Below are 20,228 nucleotides of genomic sequence, written 5' to 3'. Positions count from 1 at the left end.
CAGCTCTCTTTCCACAACAGGCTGAGGTCTGCTCTGCCAGTCAGATTGAGACCGTAGCTTCCCTTTCTTCCCACCAGGCACTGGCCACAGAGAGAGGCGAAATGATGTATCTATTGGAACGACTTTATTTAAGTACACTAGGCCCCACCAGGCAACGTGGCTTTTCGAGGCTGTGCAAGGGCCAGGCTTGGGCTAAGAGGTGAGCTGGTTAAGCACTGCAGTCTATGGGTTGCTACACTGATTTCACACACACCAGCTTCAGCAGGGGCCTTTGGTCATGGGATGGTGGAGAGAATACTGTTTGGAATCTGGAAGTGAGGTGGGACTGGGTATCACTGGTGAAGGTGCCGATGAAGACAGGCTCACCCTAGCTTTGTACTGTCTGGGTACAAAGCCCTTGGACCGCTTCTGAGAGCCAGGCTTGAGCCCATCGGTTCTTGGCACTTTGTCTGGCCTCTTCTCTCCATCCCCAAACAGGTACAAAGTCAGGAGTGGCTTTGACCAACCCAGAATGGCTTCCCTGCCCTTGACCTCGTCTCCCTGGCCAGCTAGAGTGGTAAAAGGCAATATGGTTAACTGCAGCTTTCTTAGTTTTAAAGGGTCTAGATCTCCAACATACCTCCCTCGCAAGGGGCCTCTGCCAAAGAGTGATGTGATTTCCTGTTTTGGAAAATCTAACCGCAATCAGCCTGGTGGTTCCAGGGCAGTGAGCAAGGAGAAGAGGCTGGCGGGAGGCCTTGTGTGCAGCCTCCAGTCCTGCAGGGCCCTGAGGCCTGTGAACACTGTTAGTTTACCGTCGGGTGGGTGATGCCCCGGATGCTATGCAAAGCCTAGGTGCTGTAAACATTAGTGTAAGCCAGGTGACCGCGGGCAGGGGCAGTGAGCCCTCTCTGCAGCCCCTTTACCAAACAAACACTCCCATAAATAAAACTGAAGATGGTATGGAAACAAGGATGAGAAGCAAACAACAGGGCCTGGCGCCCACAGGGTCTCCCTGGATGGCTGGGGCTGGGGAATTAAGCCTGCAGCTATGGCCTGTCCTCCCATGCCCTGTGTGGTCCTGGTTCCTACCTGGTTCCCAGGTAAACACGTGTACCCTGCTCTCCCCTGAGCCCAGCCTACAATCACTGCTGGGGTGCTTTTTCAGTCTTCAAACCCAAACTGAAACAAAGCCGGACAGAGCCTAACCCCAGCCTCAGGTCTCGGTCTGATCCAGAGCATGGACAGCAGAATGACGAGGGGGGAGACAGCGGCTGCCTCCAGCCTCAGGGCACTCTGGGGTGGGGTGGGGCCAGCCCAGCCTAGATTGGCAGCAGCAAGGTCTCTCTATGGTAGTAACCATAGTTCCACACAGCCAGACAAAGGCCTAGCTGAGAAAGGAGTGGGCCTCTGCCAGGGCTCTTCCCTGGAAGGGGCCAGTTAGTAGTCAACCCCAGGCCTCAGGCCATTACCATCGCGGGTAGTTCAATGTCCTTTCTGGGCCCGGGATCCCTGGGCCGCACACACTCGCCATGTGCACGCACGCATACCCACACACTCACTCACACACACAGACAGTTCCTCTCCAACACCCCAACTCAAGAAAGCGAGGTTTCAAGTGGAGTTAACTTCAGAGAGAGGTGAAGGTGCTGTCTCCACATTAGAAGGTTTTCCTGTGGATGGATCGGGCACCATCTTCTTCGTATTCCTTCTTGGAGATCCACATCTTCTTAAAGGTGTCCAGGGAAGCAAGGATAGACCCTCTGCAGTGGGGGAAACCAAAGGGGCAGCGTGAGTGAACGAAACCGTGCAGCCAGCCAAGCCCCCAGCGGCTTTCAAGGGACAGGAGGATGGAGGGATGGCCAAAGCCCCCGCTTCCCGTCCTGTTCTCACTCTATGGGCTACTCACCCAATCCATGTGGAGTACAGTCTCTCCTGGGGTGCAGATATCTGCAGAGGGGGTGGAAAGAGGGATCTAAAACACCAGAGCCCTACTTATTCCTCTTTTGCACGTGTGTGTTCCCAGGTATATGGCAGCACGTGTGTGTGCCTGGGTGCACATGTGTGTACGCACAGAGGCCATCTGGTGTCTTCTTCAATCACTCTCTAATCACTGAAGCGAAAGACTCTTGCTCAACCCCGAGCTAGCTTGCAAGATCTGGCTAGTCTCCCGGGATGGCTTGTCCTTGGGGACCTTGTCTTCACTTCCCAGATGCTGCACTTACAAGTGGCCGCCATGCCTACCTGGCTTTTATGAGAATTCTGGGGACCTGAACTCTGGTCCTCATGCTTACATAGCAGGTGAATCAACTCCCAGCCCCACCCCACCCCTGCCAACCGTTTACTCTGTCTTGCTGCCAAATACAGCGTACGCACGCCATGCAACAGGTCCCTTGCTGGACCTATGACTTCCTTCGGGGGCTGTGGTCAGCATGACACTAAGCAGGGAAATACACCCAGGGCAGGAGTTAGACCCCTTCATTTGGGGTCTTCCTCTCCATGAAGTGATTCCCTTCAGCAGATACTCAGAAGGCAACCGGCATTACACAACAAAGTGTCAGCTTAGTGTTCCCCAAGGGCCAGCGGGGCCCTGGCTAAGGCCTACCACATTCCGGCATTAAGTGGCTGTCCTTAGGCAGGGTCCTTCTATGTAGGTCCAGGCTAGCCTTGAACTTTTTTTTGGCAGTCCTTCTGCCTCAGCCTCTAAAGTGCTAGGATTACATGTGTACACATCTAGCTGCTGTTCCATAGTGAGAACGGGCCCTCTTTTTGTTTGGTGTTCTCCAGACAGGGTTTCTCTGTGGCTTTGGAGGCTGTCTTGGAACTTGCTGTGCAGACCAGGCTGGCCTCGAACTCACAGACGAAACCCGCCTGCCTGCCTCTGCGTCCCAAGTGCCGGGATTAAAGGTGTGTGCCGCCACTGCCTGGCTGAGAATGGGTCCTCTTTGAGGCGAATGTATACTATGGGGCCATTCTATGTGCCAGGAGTCCCTGACCCTGCCTACAGTGCTGTGGTTGCCTGAAGAGCTTGGAGGGATCCGGAAGGGGACACACCACGTGTTCCAAGTCCTCGGAGCCCAGCTCTACCCCGCCCGACCTCCAGCATGCTCCTACCCTGATCTTAACGTCTTTTGGAGCTAGTTTCTTCACTTCACTCAGTAGCCTGTCGCCAAAACCTAATGGGCAGAAAAAGAGACCCGAATGAATTCCTTGGTACCCAATCCCGGCATGACGGGATCTTCTCTAACAAGAGGCCTGTGAACAAAGACCAACCTTTGAACAGGGTAGAACCTCCTGACAGGACGATGTTGGAGAAAAGTGTGCGCCGTAGATCCATGTCAGACTTCTGGATGGCAAACACCAGGACCTCATGGATGCCTTCGCTCTCCTCACCAATCAAGTCTGGCCTGAACAGCAGCTCAGGGGCCCGGAACCTGGAAGGGCCGATCTGGAGGGTAAAGAGCCGGCTGAAGAGGCTGGGCTGGGCCTGAGCTCCCTTGGGAATGGGAGCAGAAGAGGCCTCTCTGCCTGTGTATGCGGAGCCCAGACTGACAACAACCCTTATGACAAGGGGCAAAGACTGGGCTCCTGCAAAGAAACAGCTTCTGGGAAACCAGGGAGGGAAAGCAGGTCCCACCAGCTCTGGCATCTCTGCGAGAGAGAGAGATCTAGAGCATTCCACCAGCTCTGGCATTGCTAGCTGATAGATCTAGAGCATTCCACCAGCTCTGGCATCTCTGCGAGAGATAGATCTAGAGCATTAACACTCTTGGAAACATTTCATCAGCAGAACTTCTAGGGAGCAGTGACTTCACCAATTTGGACCCAGGGATGGTCAAAGACAGCGCGAACACCCACTTCCCTGTGCACCCTGACCTGGGGAGGTCCCTCCGAGCCCCTTCCCTTTTCCATAGAAAGGCACTGGCGCCCGTTCGCTCGGGAGCCCTCCTGCTCAGGGCCTCTCAGGGCATTCCACTTGAGTCCAAGCTTACTGGTGGGTGCGAGAGGAAAAGGAAGATGTGCACACTACCTCAATGGTGCTGCCATCAGGCAGGTAGTACTGGGCCTTCTCCGTCTCTAGTGTCTCATCCTTCTGGGGGTTTATGGACAGGTAGCAGGCTCTCTGCAGAGTCAAGTATGGCAGTCAGGATGGCAGGAAACCTAGTGACTCTCAGGCAAGTCCCACAGAAGTGGCATGCTGTTGCAGAGATCTGTCACACTGCCCTGAGTCCTGGTTCCACTGGGCCTGAGGCTACCCACAGTTAGGCAGGCCCAGATAGCCTCCTCCTCCCTCTGATAGGTTCTGGTTCCCAGCTCAGAGGTTTCCCCAGAACCACACGTCAGGAGGGTTCGATCCGCTTAGGAAAAGAGCCCTTTCAACTTCTCCAAGGTCGTGAGCCCGCACAACCTGTAGTCTGTGCACTTGCGCAGAGGCCCAGCCACACACAGTGCCAGGAGTGAAGACAGCCTGGCCCAGGACCCGTGGAGCACCAACCCTCTTCCTTCTTAGGTCACTACTCCCCATCCCGCCCCTAGCCCACAGGACAGCACTCACTTCCTTTATGGCCTTGACAATCTCAAACTCGGAGGAGGAGTGGAAATCATAGCCCTCCTTACGGAGGTAGAGGCGAAGGAAGCGAGAGACATCTCTGCCGGCGATGTCGATGCGCATGATAGAGTGCGGCATGGCGAAGCCTTCGTAGATCGGGACTGCATGGGTGACGCCGTCCCCAGAATCCAACACCACACCTGTGGTCCTGCCTGTGGCATAACTGAGGCAAAGGGCACAACCACTGCGTGCTACGCTCCGGAACGAAACCCACTCGTCAAAGCTCAGGGGCAGTGGCGCTAACCCTTGGGTCTGTTTCTCCTGGGCCCTTCGGTGGGTGGAGCACTAGGGAACCCTTGGAGGAGGAGCAAAGCTTCTCCAGTGCCCTGAAGAATAGGCCTTCCTGTGTGAGAGAACAGCCGGCCTTTAACTACCCTGGAGACCCGACCTAAAGGGCAGCCTCAGCTCCCAAGGGAAGGAGGGAAGAGAAGCGAACACAGGAAAACACGACTGCTTCTCACTTTCCTGGAGAGCCCGGTCTTCACCATGCAGCCTCTGCATGGGGTCTGCCTATAGTTTCCTATCTCCAAATGACAGAGATTCATAGGGTACCACCTCAGCAGCAGATAGATGTAGAGGGGGGGGCGGGGGGGGGGAGAACGGGACGACGGGACGGGACAATGGGACGGGACATGGCAGGATAACGAATATGGCCGGGTGGAGCTGCCTGGATCACAGATATGCTGCGGGATACTTGTACACCGTGAAGATAGACTTGCTGTGATTGGTGTAATAAAACCGTGAAGATAGACTTGCTGCGATTGGTGTAATAAAACCGTGAAGATAGACTTGCTGCGATTGGTGTAATAAAAAGCTGAATGGCCAATTGCTAGACAGGAGGAATAGGTGGGACTTCCAGGATGAAAAAGGAAGAGGAGGAAAATCTAGGCACAGAGGAGACGCAGAGAGGAAAATGGAGGTGCAAGATGGAAGAGAGGTAACGCTATGTGATAGAACGTAGATGAATATAAATGGGTTAATTTAATTTATTTTAATTTATGAGAGCTGGTGAGGAACAAGCCTACGCTATAGACCGAGCTTTCCTAATTAACAAGGAGTCTCCATGTTTTTTTGGGAGCTGACTGGCCGGACAGAACAAGACTCATGACACAGATACACCAGCAGCCTAGCACAGTCAACACAGAGCTGGGACACTCTGAGCCTTCAGGAAGGGTGGTGTCAACATACGGTCATAGACCTGGACACCAAACCTGAGCACTACACTGGGGTGGTCTCAGCCCCAGACACACCTTTGCTTTTGGTTTCCTCTGAGGAGCTTCGATGTCTAGTTTCACTAAAAGTTTTTTCTCACTCTCTTAACTCTTCCTCAATGTGGTGAGCACTGAAGGTTACTGGGTAAGGCCCTGTAGGTTACAGGGCACCTGCTACTCACAGGCTGAGCACAGCTTGCATGGAGATGAAGAGAGCTGGCACGTTGAAGGTCTCGAAGAAAACCTCTGCAGCTCGCTCCCGGTTTTTCCGAGGATTTAAAGGAGCCTCAGTCAGGAGCACAGGATGCTGGGAAAGAGGCCAGGAGACAGGCAGTGTGAGCCAGCTGTGCATCCTCGTAACTCCACCATGAGAATCCAGGGCCCTGTCAGGCTCCCTCGGAGAACAGGCAAACAGAGATTGCCACATGCCATGGCCAAGTCTGTCTCTCTCCTCTCCACACTTACCCTCAAGTCCCATCTGTCCTTACCCTCGAGTCCCCCTCCTTGTCTTCCAAAACCCATCTCTAGGTCCCTGAATCTGCTGTGCATTGCCTACTAGTCAGGGAGATTTTGTTAAAACTCTGAATTATGATATTGTAAATATATTTCAAATGGGAAATTAAAACTTAACATTGATTTCCTTGGTGAGGTTTTGTTTTTGTGGTGCTGGAAACTGTTTCCTGTGGTAAACAAGCACACTTCCACAGGGCTGCACTTCTAGTCCTTTTATTACTTTTATGTGCATTGGTGGTTTGCTTGCATGTGTGTCTGTGGGAGGGAACTGGAGTTACATACAGGTGTGGGCTGCCATGAGTGCTGGGAATTGAACCTGGATCTTCTGCAAGAGCAGCCAGTGCTCTTAACTGCTGAGCCACCTCTCCAGCCTCTCATTTTTATTATTATTATTATTTTTTAAAAAATCTATCTATCTATCTATCTATCTATCTATCTATCTATCTATCTATCTCCCTGGATGCCTTAGACCTTACCATAAACCAGGCTAGCCTCAGATTTAAGTGATCCACCTGCTTCTGTTTCCCAAGTGCTGGGATTAAAGGAATGTGCCTCCCAAGGGCACTTAGATAGATGGCTCAGTGGTTAAGAGCACTGGCTGTTCCAGAAGTTCTGAGTTCAATTCCCAGCGACCACATACCACAACCATCTATTGTGGGATCTGATGACCTCTTCTGGCACAAAGCTGCACATGCAGATAGAGCATTCTTACACATAATTTTTTAAAAAGTATGCAACCATGCCTGAACTATTTATGTTTTACTTATTTTAATTATTTTGTGTGTGTATCTGTGCATGTAAGTGCAGGCACCTTGGAGCTGGGGTTAGAGCAGGTTATAGACCATCCCTCATGGGTGCTGGAAATAGCTCAGGTCTTCTGGAAGAGCAGACCTCACTCTTAACTGCTGAGCTCTCTCTAGCACACACTGAACATTTTTAAAGCCTGGACATTTCCTGTTCCTGAACACTGACGCATTCTCCTTCCATCTCTGAGATTCACGCCCTCGGAAACTAATGAGCGTGGGCTCTGAAAGATGTGGGTCTGATTCCAGGCTCAACTCCTTTAGTTGTTAAAAGATTTTGAAAATACTTCTTGGATTTTCTGATTTTCTTTCCTTTTAATTTTTATTTTCCTACATTTATTTTTTGAATGCACACATGCACATATGTGAAGGTCAGTGTCACCTTGTAGAACCTTTTAGTGAGCCACCTTGCTGCCATAATTATTTTTTATTGTTTTGAGACACGTAGCCCAGGTTGGCCTCAATGAGGCTGTGTAGCCGAGGACAGCCTTGAATCTCTACCCTCCTCCCAAGGCCGGTATTACAGCTATGTACTACCATGCCCTGACTACTGCTCCATTTTCTATTTTCTTGTTTATAAGACAGAGGCAATTCTAGCTAGACCTCTTGTTTTTATTTTCTACGTTTATTTATGTGTATGTGTTTATGCACAGATGCACACAGGTACTCTCAGATGCCAGAAGAAGGCATCAGATCTGCCTGAAGCTGGAGTTGCAGACAGTTGTGAGCTGCCATGTGGGTGCTGGGAATTGAACCTGGGTCCACTGCAAGCACAGTACTTTTGTTTTGTGTTTAGAATTCTTATTTTATGTTCATGAGTGCTCTATCTGCATATATGCCTGAGTATTAGAAGAGGGCATCAGATTCCACTAGAGATGGCTGTGAGTCACCATGTGGGTGCTGGGAATTGAACTCAGGACCTCTGGAAGATCAGCCAGTGCTTAACCACCGAGTCATCTCTCCAGCCCCTATTTTTGTTTTTGTTTTTTAGAGACAAGGTTTCTCTGTATCTTCAGAGCCTGTCCTGGCACTTGCTCTGTAGAGCAGGCTGGCCTTGAACTCACAGAGATCCACTTGCCTCTGCCTCCCAAGTGCTGAGATTAAAAGCGTGTGCCACCGCACCTGGCAGTTCTAACATAGTAATGGAATAATATGAATATAAAATTAGGGTATACCCTGAAGATATACGGCCCAGTGCCGGCACATATTTAGCCTCGAACACTTTCGGTAGTTTTCATTGTCTGTCTCAGCCCCATCATCTCTGGAGTGTAGTTTAACCCAGCCTGGCGTCCTGCCCCGGAGTGTCCTGTACACGGGCCCTCACCTCCTCTGAGAAAGTCTGCAGCTGGTCCTTAGAGTAGACATACTGCCAGATGCGCTCCATGTCATTCCAGTCCTTGACGATTCCATGTTCCATGGGGTAGCGGATTGACAGCAGCCCTCGGTGCTCCTGCAAGCAGAAGGCACAATCTGTAGGGGCAGTCGGGTTCTACTGGCTCCCTGCCCTCCCAGGCCTGAGCTGTATGGGCAGAATCACTTCGGAAGGAGCCTCCGCTGCCCAGGGTCCCAGCCTGCAGTCCTCATCCATGCTGAGGGGAGGCACTCATTCTGAGTTGGAGATTTATGCTGCAAGCTGCCTGTACTCTCTGAGCAGCTGTAAAGCAGATGACTAAAGGTTTACAGTATGTTTTAAAATATACGTTGGCTTAGGAGAGAAAAAGAATAAAATCGTTTTTAAAAGACAGCGAGGAGCTGGGTGTGGTGGCACACACCTTTAATCCCAGCACTTGGGAGACAGAAGCAAGCAGATCTCTGTGATTGCAAAGTAAACCTGGTATGGAGAGTGAATCACAGGACAGATAAAAGTTACACAGAGAAACCCTGTCTCAAAAAATAAAAAAACAAAAAGTAAAAAAAAAAAAAAAAAAAAAAAAAAGAGTAATAAAAAAAGCCATGTAAAGATGGAAAGCACAGAAAAACTGTGGATACTATATGCTATTCTGTTGTCTTTAAATTGTTTGACTGCTGAGGAAATAACAACAACTGATAAAAGAAATGCTACTGGATTAATTCAATTTATATATTTTAAAAATGCTTTGACTCCAAAATTTAAGTTGAAGGACAAGTTACTGGGGAAAAGGATTTCTATTTTTGTTTCCACAGAAAATGAAAAGCTGTGGATTCCTTCCAGACTAACATGGTTTGATCAAGTCAGACCCCCTTAAACAGCATTCCTGGTGATCCAACATTCAAAACAGCTTAAACAAGGCAGCCTTGCAGACTACAGCCAGGATTTCTGCATCTTCTTAGGATCCCCATGACAGCGCCCCCTATCAGCAGGAAGCAGTTTGGAAAGAACGACGCCCAAATTCCCAAATATTGTTTATAAATGTTTGCTTTCATTTAAATGGACTCGGTTATAAATGGTTAGTGACCACAACCAATCTTTTTAAAGGTAAAAAGGGGATTATGGTATAGATATGAATACTTTGTTTTGGAATGGATTTTCATTTATTGATACAATTTAAGGTCAATTTTGTGATATGTATATTTTTCCTTTTGTTTATAGCTCATTTAGAAATGTAATGTATAATGTAGTACAGATTATAGATAATTACCTATGATAGTCAAAGCTTAGAGTTAGGTTTTTCAAGATACACAGAGATGTATTTGAAATAGACCTACAGAATATGGCATTTAAAATGGTTTAGGGTTTTTCTTGACAGTGAGACATAAATGCTTCTGGCAACACCACCTGTGTCAAAAAGAAAGATGGACATCGAAAAAATGTGCTTTCAATATGGCAAGACTAGCCATTTGGGCAAGATACTGCTCTTGTCTGGACTGTTTGACTTCATGATGTATACACTGGACATGCAGGACCCACAGGAAAATGACTGCTGATTCAAGATGGACATTGCTACAAGGTTCCTGCTTCATGGAAGAGTCTGCCAGACAGTCTGCAGGACACAGAGGAAAGTGACTGACAAACTGCCAATACAAGAAGACAGTTTAAAGTTTCCTGCTTTGCTGAAGAGTCTGCCAGACACACTATGGCCTATGGGCTGAAGATGGAAGATTACAAAAGAACTTCATATGACTGACCATATAGAGTTTATATACTACCCTTCTGTGGTCTTTAAAAGAGTTGAAGACAGATAGTTATGGTTATAGTTTTCCTTAGTTTGGATTAAAGATAAGTTACATATAAGACTTTAGACTCACTAAGATAGGATAGATGATAAAATATTTAAATCTTGCTAAATGTTAAAGGACTAAATATTGTTAACTGTGATTCTTATTTGATAACTATTGTGTGATATATTTTGCCATATTAAGGTTAAAACCCTTCTTTTTATTTTAGACAGAAAAGAGGAGATGATGGGAGATGTCATTCTGTAAATATGTTTCTCATACTGGTTAATGAGTAACTGGTTAATGAATAATGAATAAAGCACTGTTGGCCAATAGGAAAGGAAGATAGGAGGGACTAGGAGACAAGGAGGAAATAGGAAGTAGTAAGGAGGAGTCAAGATGGAGAGACTGGAGAGAGCAGAACACCAGCCCGCTCTCTGGTAAGATGAGACCACGTGGAAATACTTAGATTAATAGAAATGGGTTAATACTTAAGACAGAGCTAGCCAATAAGAAACAAGTAACTGGCCAACAGCGTTATATCTAATACAGGGTCTCTCAGTATGTTAATTGGGACTGGCGTGGCAGTGTGACCGTGGCGGTGGGGGACGACGACGCTGCAGTTATGCTTCCTAGAGCCTGTCTGGGGGCTCTGCCAAAGCTGGGGTAATGAACTCATACTGAGGGCAGGCGACACGGGATCTCCCCTCTGAATCCCTCTTGCCAATCAAAGTAATCACTACTAAGGCAGTGACAGGGTACAGAAAGATAGGGAAGTCCCATTTTCTAGACTGGCCTCTGATTCACAAAGTGGGGTTCCAGATACATTTATCCAAGGCTGGAGTCTGCTCTTGGGAGAAAAGTGAGCCCTTTGCTCATTGCTGTGTCCAAAACAAACACTTCCAGTATGGTGGCTAAGGCAGGTCCTCTGCAAGGCCAGGGCTCCTTCTGCGGGACTGGAGATTACCTCAGCTTTGGGGCCAATGAAGATGTCACCTTCGAGGGCTCCTGCCATGACACGAACATGTTTGGGTCTGCCCACACTAGAAGAGACGGACAGACAATGAAGGGCACAGTCCAGATGCATGACTCCCACCCTACTGTGCCCATGTCTGTGTTAATTTCCACTTCCTTTCTTGTCCTTTTCTGTGTTTTATATAAAAAACATGTACTATTTGAAGTGATTTTCATATTATCTACTTTTATTACATTGTTTTACAAATAATATCTCTAGTTCTGCATTTTCCCAGTAAAAAGAATTTCTAAATGGCTGGGCAGTGGTGGCACACACTTTTAATCCCAACACTTGGGAGGCAGAGGCAATCAGATTTCTGTGAGTTCGAGGCCAGCCTAGTCTACAGAGCGAGTTCTAGGACAGCCGGGGCTTCACAGAGAAACCCTGTCTCGAAAGCAAAATAAAAAATAAATAAATGAAAATAAAAACTAGAGGGCTCTCTAAGGCACCAAGGACAAAATTTATCACAAACACACACACACACACACACACACACACACACGAAATAGAGGCCTTTTGCTGTACCTCTCAAAACATGCCAGGTAGTAACAAATCCCTTTGCTTATCCCGAACCCCATTCACATCCTTTGTTTACTGTCTTGGGTACCAAAGTTGAGAGAGTTCTTCCTCCTCAGTGAGGCAGGGCTGGCCACAAAGTAGACAAGATCCCCACAGTCATAACCAAATCTCAGAATGACTTACTAGTTTGGAAAGCAGTATTTGGGGATCTGATCACCAGCAAAACCAGCTTTAATCACACCGGATCCCTGTGGAGAGAGGACAAAGAAAAGTGATAACCACCAATAAATCCAGCAGTCGCGGTATGGTTCTGTTTCCATTAAGAGAAAGAGCCCGCATTTGTGCGTGTAACAGTCATGTTGACAGAGCATAGGAAAAGGTGAATGCACACCCAGGAAGAGAAGGCACTAGAGATGGTAACCAGGGCTAGCACTGCACACTCAATGAACTGCTGGAGTTTTCTATAGTTTTCTCCTGTAGTACACTTTGAGTATAACAAATGATATGAATGGGGCCGAGGAGACGGCTTATCAGATAAAAGCATGCATCATACAAGTCTGGTCAAGGAACGACCCCACAAACTTGCTCTCTGCCTCCACAGGCATACTGTGCATTATCCAGACTCAATGCACGTTCTCTGGCTCTCATGGAAGGGACAGAAGCACCAGACTTTGTAGTTTGCTATGTTTTATAAGCCAGTGTTTTCCTCCTGACGGTGAAGAGCGGGAGGCCTCAATGACTTGTTGGAGGAGAGAAGACAGGAATCAAATTCCTGCTCCAGTACCTGGCACCTAGTGTGGTGTAGTGTCAGCAAAGAACCCTTTTTCTTTTTGTTCTCTCTATTCCCTTCCCTCCCCCCCCCCCACTCAGACAGGGTTTCTCTACATAGCCCTGGCTGTCCTGGAACTTGCTCTGTAGACCAGGCTGTCCTGGAACTCACAGAGATCTGCCTGCCTCTGCCTCCCCAGCGCTGGGATTAAAGGTGTGCGCCTCCACTGCCCATCACCATACAAGAACAAGCATCACACCCTCCAGGGCCCGACCAACGTGAACCCTGACCCCAGGCACTGCGGCCAACCGTGTGCAGGGAACACTGTAAGACCTAATGGGGCGCATTTGCAAATACCATCAGTCTCGACGCCTTCCCTGCAGCACCCCATCCTCCTCCTTCTAACCCTGACTACTACCACATCTGATTCCCACGTCCTTGTGCCTCACCTGGTCTTCAGTCAACCACTACTCCTGGGGTAGAGCATACCGCTACACTGCATAAAGTTAATACAGGAGAGATGCAAGCGAGCCAAAGTTACCTTTGCACCAAAGGCCTTCTGGCACACCCTTGGCTCTCTGGTTCCCCCTCCTCTACAGAGAGGTGTGGAGGTAAGATGGAGGCGATGACACAGTCACCTTGGTGTCTGAGGGTGGCGAATGTGTGGTAAGCAGTGGGAGGACGGGAAGCAGTGCACAGGGGAGAGCAGGGACCTCTAGTGGCAGAAGGGAGCAAACAGGAGATGATGTGCAACCTCACTGGCCTGGGCAGTGTTGCAAGGAGCCGGGAAGCTGCTTCTGTGAACTGAGCCCAAAGCCTAGGAGGGAGGGGAGTTCTCAAACCCCAGGGCTTGGGCACTGGCATAGATGGACAGGAACAGCACCGTGCAAAAGACCTTCAGGAACTTGTTAGTTCAAGCTTCTAATAATTGTTCACTGTCTTCAGCGGGTGTGTACCACCTACAGACTGCTGGGTCTCCTGGCAGGGACCCAGACAAGAGAAGTGAAGGTGAGCCCTGAGACAGGGCCTCACACGTCCCAGGCTGGCCTCAAACTGCTCTGTAGCCGAGGGCGACACAGAATTTCTTCTGATCCCCCTGTGCCTCCACCTCCTGAATTCTGGGCCTGTGCCTCCATACACACTTCAGATCTGGATCCCGGCCCCCGCCCCTCCTGTCTTTTTTAGGTTTTTGTTTGTTTTGAGACAGAATTTCTTTGTAGAGCCTTGGTTGTCTTGAAACTAGCTCTATAGACCAGGATGACCTGGAACTCACAGAGATCCACCTGTCTCTGTCTCCTGAGTGCTGAGATTACAGTGCCTGTGGACCACCACTGCCCCTTACATTTGAATGTTTTATTTATTTGTTTTTTTTTTTTCTTTTCTTTTCTTTCCTTTTTCTTTTGGGGGGGGGGTCAGGGTTTCACTGTGTAGCCTTAGCTGTTCTGGAACTCACTCTGTAGGCCAGGCTACCCTTGAACTTAGAGATCTTCCTGTCTCTGACTTCCAAGGGCTGTGCTATAAGGTGTATCTGCCTCCTGAGTACTGGGATTGAAGGTGTGTGCCACTAGTGCCCCTTAGAAGTGAATATTTTCAAGAAAATAATTTATTTAGCTTTATCTTATGTGTACTGGTATAAAGGTATCAAATTCCCTGGAACTTCAGTTACAGATAGTTGTGAGCTGCCATGGAGTGCTAGGAATTGAAACTGGGTCTTCTAGAAGAGCGGCCAGTGCTCTTAGCCGCTGAGCATCTCTTCAGCTCCATATTGGATATTTTTAAGAGTTGATTTTCCAAGTCGTTTGCTTTGAGTTCACTAGTACAAGGACAAGAGTCTGGGTAACAAGGCAGATTAAGATGTCCGATTCAGCCATGCCTGTAAACACTCCCAGCTGAAGGTGGAGGCAAGGAGAGCCAGAGCTTAAGGAGATACATAGCAAGACTTTGTCTCAAAAAACCAAGTGAGGTGGAGAAAGACGGCTCAGGGGTTAAGGGCACCACCTGCTCTTCAGAGGACCAGATCTGGGTTCCCAGCACCCGCACTGTGGCTCACAGCAGGCTCACAACTCCAGTTTCAAGGGGATCTGATGCCCTCTTCAGGCCTTCTTGGCCACCGAATGGTTGTAGTATAAAGACTTGTCTACAAAACACACATATACATAATTCATTCCAAGTTCCTCAAGATCAGAGAAGTCCCATAGCAGTATCTTCCATTTGGTGGACACTAAAAAAGAGACTAGCTGATGAAAGTTAGAAATCATGAGCAAAAGACTGGCAAATAGTTGCCAGGCATAGTAGTGGCACACACCTTTGATCCCAGCACTCGGGAGTCAGAGGCAAGCAGATCCCTGAATTTGACACCAGTCTGGGCTATAGAGTGAGATCCTGTCTCAAAAACAAACAAAACCAAAGAGAAAACTTAAAAAAAAGAATTGATAGGTGAACCCTAAATTATGAACCCGAACTAGCATCTAGAATGCCAGCAAGCAGCCCCAGGCAGAGGTGGTGTAGGGAAGGCAAAAGTAGCAACCGGAGTGACGCATGGGAAGAACCAGACCCAGCTTGTCCCTGTGGCCCCAGTAGGCCTGCCAGGACAAGGGTTGGACCAACAAGCACAGGGCAGGAGGTGAGATGAGGTGCTCTATTCTACAAACTGTTCCTCAGAGCGAAAGGGACACATCTATCTCTTAACAGCATTGCCATAGGAGCTGTGTGCCTGGCAATGAGCTGCCACCCCGCTACTCACTTCAACAAAGGAAATGAACACACACCCTGAAGAGGCAGGGTTCTTGAAAAGGCAGTCTGAGGAAATGCTTGATCCATGAGGACTAAAGTCAGCTCCTAGCCACTAATGACCTGATGCAGGCAATGAGCAACTAACACCCTCAGCATGCTCTCACAACACCAGCTAGCTGGCTGCAGGCTTGTGGCTTGAGGAGATTTCATCTTAAGCACTTCAGGTGCCTTGATGTTCTGGGGAATAGGACCATGGTCCCCATCTCACAAGCAAGAGCAGGATGCTGAGAGCTGGGAAAGAGGACCATGGTCCCCATGTCACAAGCAAGTGCAGGATGCTGAGAGCTGGGAAAGAGGACCATGGTCCCCATGTCACAAGCAAGTGCAGGATGCTGAGAGCAAGCACTAGTTTTAGGACAGGGGTTGTTAATTGGTCCATTTTGATCAAGACTTTTGTTTGGTTCAGAAAGTACTTTGAAGCTTTAAAGAAAGACAAAAAAACTTACTGAGATAAAATTTATATTTCACATACATAATTTACTAATTTAAGGTATAGTACAATTCTATGTATCTTAGTATGGTCAGAATTGTGTATAACCAGGGTTTAACCATATAGCCAAGGCTAGCCATAATCTTGTAACTAATTGGAGAATTTTTTTTTATCACTCCCAAAAGAGGCCCTATGCCCAGTAACAGTCCTTCTGCGTCAGATGGAACAATTCCCCCAGTACTTGCGGCTACCAACTTACCTGCTTTTATAACTCACAGCAAACTTTTAGATTACTGGCAATGGTTATAAATGGAAGACTGCATGTGAAATTATCCTTCTGATTTTCCGGGAAAATCAGAAAACCATCTGGGTATGGTGGTACACACCTGTAACCTCAGCTCTCCAGAGGCAGGTAGGCAGGAGGCCCCTACGTTTGAAGCTGGCTTTGTCTATATAATGAATCTTCAGGTTAGCCAGAGCTACACAGTGAGGATCTTTGTAAGAAAAGGAACAAAGGCTGAGGGATGGCTCATCAGCTAAGAGCACTTGTTGCTTTTCTACAGGACACAGGGCTCCCAAGCACCCACTCAGCAGCTCACAACTGTCTGTAATTCCAGTTTCAGGGCATCGGTGCCCTCTTCTGGTTTCTGCGGGCACTGCATGCAGGCAGTACACAAAATTTCAGATGTATTTCAGATCTCAAAAAGGAATAAGGGATCTGAAGAGATAGCTCATCAGTTAAGAGCACTTGCTTTTCTCCCAGGGGACTGGAGTCTGGTTCCCAGACTCCATACTGAGTGGTTTGTAACCACTGTAACTTCAGCTCCAGAGATCCAAGGCAAAGGGGCTGGTGGGATGAACAGACGGTTCTTGCGCTGTTAATGTCAAAACAAAAACTGATAATTCCTTTCAATTATGTGTATATGTAGATGTCTTGTATGTGGGTCTATGTATATGAGTGCAAGTGCCCTCGGAGACCAGAGAGGGTGTCTGACCCTCTGGTTCGTTCCAGTTATAGGTTGTCAGCTGCCTCCAAGGGTGCTAGGGATGCAACTGTGGTCCTCTACAAGAGGACCAAGTGCTCCTAACTGCTGAGCCATTTCTCCAGCCTGAGATTGATCACGTCTACCCATTTCTTTTCTTACCAACTAAGAAAGAGGTAGCTCTAACACACAGAAACTAGCTAAAGACATAAGTAGTAATGTTCTCTGGATATCAACACTGAGAACAAGAAGTTACTGGAGATCCTGTCTCAAACAAAAGAAAGGCATGTCACTCTATCATTTGCAGCATTACATATCCGAAACCCCCTACCTTGATTGGGTCCCCCGCTTCCCCTGGCCACTTTTTGTTATCATGATAGAGATCATTAGTTATTCACCTGTTCATCCACCTGGCCAATGAAAAGGCTTTATTGTGTACATAGTGGTACTGGGCCCTCAATGCCTTGTAGAGTCGGGTAGGAGGAGAGTAGCGGTGAGCTGGAGAGATGACCCAGTAGTTAAGAGTACCAGCTCCGGCCGGCCCTGGGAGAGAGCCAGAGTTTGGATCCCTCCCCGCACCCCATCCATGTTGGATAGCTCATAACTACTGGTAGCACTGCCTCGAGGGAATTTAAGCCCTCTTCTGGCCTCCAAAGGCACCAGCTCTCTCACGAGTGTGGGCATGCACAAGGACCTGGATGGACACACGGACACACACACACACACACACACACACACACACACACACACCACCACCACCACCAGATTGATAGATGGGGCGGGGTGTAGGAAAAGGAACTAATGAAAAACGAAGGCTCTCACTCTCCCCACAAGACTTAAAAAGTCTATCGAGTCTAAATGAAGAAGACAAAAACAAACACTTCAAAACAAGGTGTCTCATTTAATCAACTTTGCTTAACCTCCTATCCGCAACAAACAAACAAGCAAGCAAGCAAACAGGGTCTTGGAGGCTGGCTTCAAACAATGACCTTGAATTTCTGATTTTCCTGTCTCCACCTCTCTAGTGCTGGGATTACAGGCATGGACCATCACATCCAATTTATATACCAAGTCTATGCTGGCTGGGGATGGACCCCAGGACTTCACAAATGTTAGACAATGCTACCAGCTGGGCCACATACCTTTCCACCCCAATCTCAGCTTCACTTTTTTTGTTTGTTTGTTTGTTTTCTGGTTTTCCAAAGCAAGGTTTCTCTATATAACAGTCCTGAAACTAGCTCTGTAGACCAAGCTGGCCTTGAACTCACAGAGATCCCCTGCCTCTGCCTCCCCAGTGCTGGGATCAAAGGTGTGCGGCACCACTCCCGGGCTCAGCCTCACCTTTTTAAAAAGGCAGTTTACAACAAATAAAACAGCCTTTCTTGAAAGTCTGAAGAACTTGGAACCAGATGATTTCATTGTTAGTCTTGGATCTTCAACTCCTAAAGAGGGTGGTCTGGAAAACCTTCTCAAGTCTCATGTTCCTGCATAAACTAGGGGAAGCAGTTTCCATCTACCTACTATGCAAATAAAAGAACCTAGTAGCACACCAAGGTCTGAAGGGCTGGAGCATCACAGTTACTCTGAAGGTCAGCCTAGGACAGAGGTTAGAGAGGTTCCTCAAAGGAGGGATGCTGAAAGAGCACAGGACCAAACCTTTTGGTGAAAAGCAGAAACCGAAGACAACTGCCCCGCCTCATAAAAGCAATATTTAGGTTCTTTCTATTTATCATTATCGATTCCTTCGGGGAGGGGTGGTTAGCAAAGGAATGTCATTTAGACAAGGCAATGGACTGTTAGGGCACCGCTGCGGAATATGACCTTGGTCACTTCCATCTTCGGGGTTCGTTCTGTGAAAGGATATGCAAACTTCCTTCTTAACCATTCACTTTCTGTGAGGCTTCAACTGACATGTCGGCGAAAGTGCCCTGGAACCGCTAGTGCACCTGACAAACACTACGTGTGCAGTGCAGCCTCTCAGCCGAGCACTGCAAAGAGGAAAGCACCTCGCCTGCTATCACTCTCCCTTTCTGTTTACCTTCCCTAGCCATAATTTATAATCACAAAATAACTGAAATCCCACAGCCATTTCTGGCACCAGATCATCCGGCCCCACCCAGGGACAGTTTACTGTGCCGCCCGGCCGGCTCACACCCAAGGAAACTGCCCTTCCCCGCGGGACCAGCCATCGCCTTCCGCTCCCTGAGTGCGCCAAGCCAATCCCCACCGCGCCAGTGTACCGCCCCACCCCTTACAGAAAGGAAACGCAATGGCGGCCAGAAGAGCGACAGGCTCGCCAGCCAATAACCGCAGAGTGCTGTTCTAATCCGGCAAGGCCCAGGGGCGGGACCGACAGGCTAAGATAGACAGCAAGGGCAGCCAATGGAGAGATGGAAACCAGGGGGAGGCGGGTGCTAGGGTCTCAGAGAACGGTTAAGGCCCCTTGAGCCGAGGGTCCAAGGACCCTTCTCGGACTACAGCTCTCCCCTTTGTCTACCCACAAATTCTCCATCTCACGAGTGCTGCTGGCCGCCCTGCCTGCAAACTATGGATGTGGGGAGGACGGGGGCGGCGGCAGCTGAACCCGCCTGACAGGCCGGGCCAGTGACAAAGAGCAGGCGGCCTAGGCTGAAACCTCGGAAACGATCCTTTCTGGAGAACAGCACAGTCTCTTCAGAGATAGGAAAGACGCTACTCACGTTGTCGATCACAACAGGCTGGTTGGCGATCACATCGTAGGACTCCATGGCAGAGGAATCTTTCCTTCCGAGGAAGGAACTGCCAGCCCGGTCCGCTGCAAACGCCACTGACACGCATGCGCAGTCTAGTCGCCGGTACTGGGCGTCCAGGGAGCGGCCCGGCCTCGCCGCCGAAGAACTACAATCCCCAGCATCCTTTGCCCCAGGACTAGCACTCCAAACAGGGCCCGAGTCCCGCCGGGTTTAGAAAATTGGCCCGTGTTTCCGATGAAGGGCGCCGTGGGGTTTGTAGTCTCCGTAGAGTCAAGCGCCACAGGTGGATGATTATGGTGCATGTCTGGATTTGTAGTCCCTTCGACGCGTTTCCCAGTACACTCTTAAATTCCGGAGTCTGGAGTACTTGTACTTAGTTGAGGCTGGGTTTGTCAGTTGTTCAAGGGCGGTTGAGTTTTACAGATTAGTCCCACCACTCAGCCATTCCTTCACCTGGGCGATATAAACCATTAATAACTGGCATGTAGCTCAATGGTAGAATGCTTTTCCAGTAGCGTGGATAGGTAGTAGTGCTCGCCTTTAATCCCAGCACTCGGGAGGCAGATGCAGAAGGATCTCGAGTTCGAGGCCAGTTTGATCGGCAGAGTTTCAAGGACAATCAGGAATATACAGAGAAAAGTTATCCCGAAACACAAAACAAAAATCCATGAAGCAAAGGTTATCAAAAAATACCTGTGGGTGGAGGCAATGGAACTACTGTCTAAATATTATCCAAA

The 20,228-nt window shown here is 48.7% G+C and overlaps 1 protein-coding gene across 1 annotated transcript; it reads right to left on the bottom strand.

The window, feature by feature from the left end:
* Positions 1-104: 104 nt before the first annotated feature.
* Actr1a (actin related protein 1A) lies at positions 105-19,619 on the bottom strand. The gene is made up of 11 exons (XM_051199572.1): positions 19,459-19,619; positions 11,968-12,032; positions 11,218-11,293; positions 8,440-8,565; positions 5,982-6,106; positions 4,535-4,751; positions 4,010-4,102; positions 3,253-3,427; positions 3,094-3,155; positions 1,889-1,929; positions 105-1,742 (listed from the first exon to the last, which is right to left on the bottom strand). Exons 1-11 carry the CDS (start codon positions 19,504-19,506, stop codon positions 1,640-1,642), a joined length of 1,131 nt encoding a protein of 376 aa, XP_051055529.1. The 5' UTR covers positions 19,507-19,619; the 3' UTR covers positions 105-1,639.
* Positions 19,620-20,228: the final 609 nt, after the last annotated feature.

Source organism: Phodopus roborovskii, unplaced genomic scaffold (assembly GCF_943737965.1).
Source record: "Phodopus roborovskii unplaced genomic scaffold, PHOROB, whole genome shotgun sequence".
NCBI classification, from domain to species: Eukaryota; Metazoa; Chordata; class Mammalia; order Rodentia; family Cricetidae; genus Phodopus; species Phodopus roborovskii.
This window is presented reverse-complemented; position numbering and strand designations above follow the sequence as displayed.

Bases quoted from the DNA above. Each gene is read 5' to 3' on its own strand.
- Actr1a (XM_051199572.1), bottom strand. From the start codon at position 19,506: ATGGAGTCCTACGATGTGATCGCCAACCAGCCTGTTGTGATCGACAAC. The intron at 4,752-5,981 runs GTGAGTAGCAGG...CCTTTGCCTCAG, and splicing joins ATGCAAGCTGTGCTCAGCCT to TTATGCCACAGGCAGGACCA. The intron at 3,156-3,252 runs GTTGGTCTTTGT...TCTGCCCATTAG, and splicing joins AGGTTCTACCCTGTTCAAAG to GTTTTGGCGACAGGCTACTG.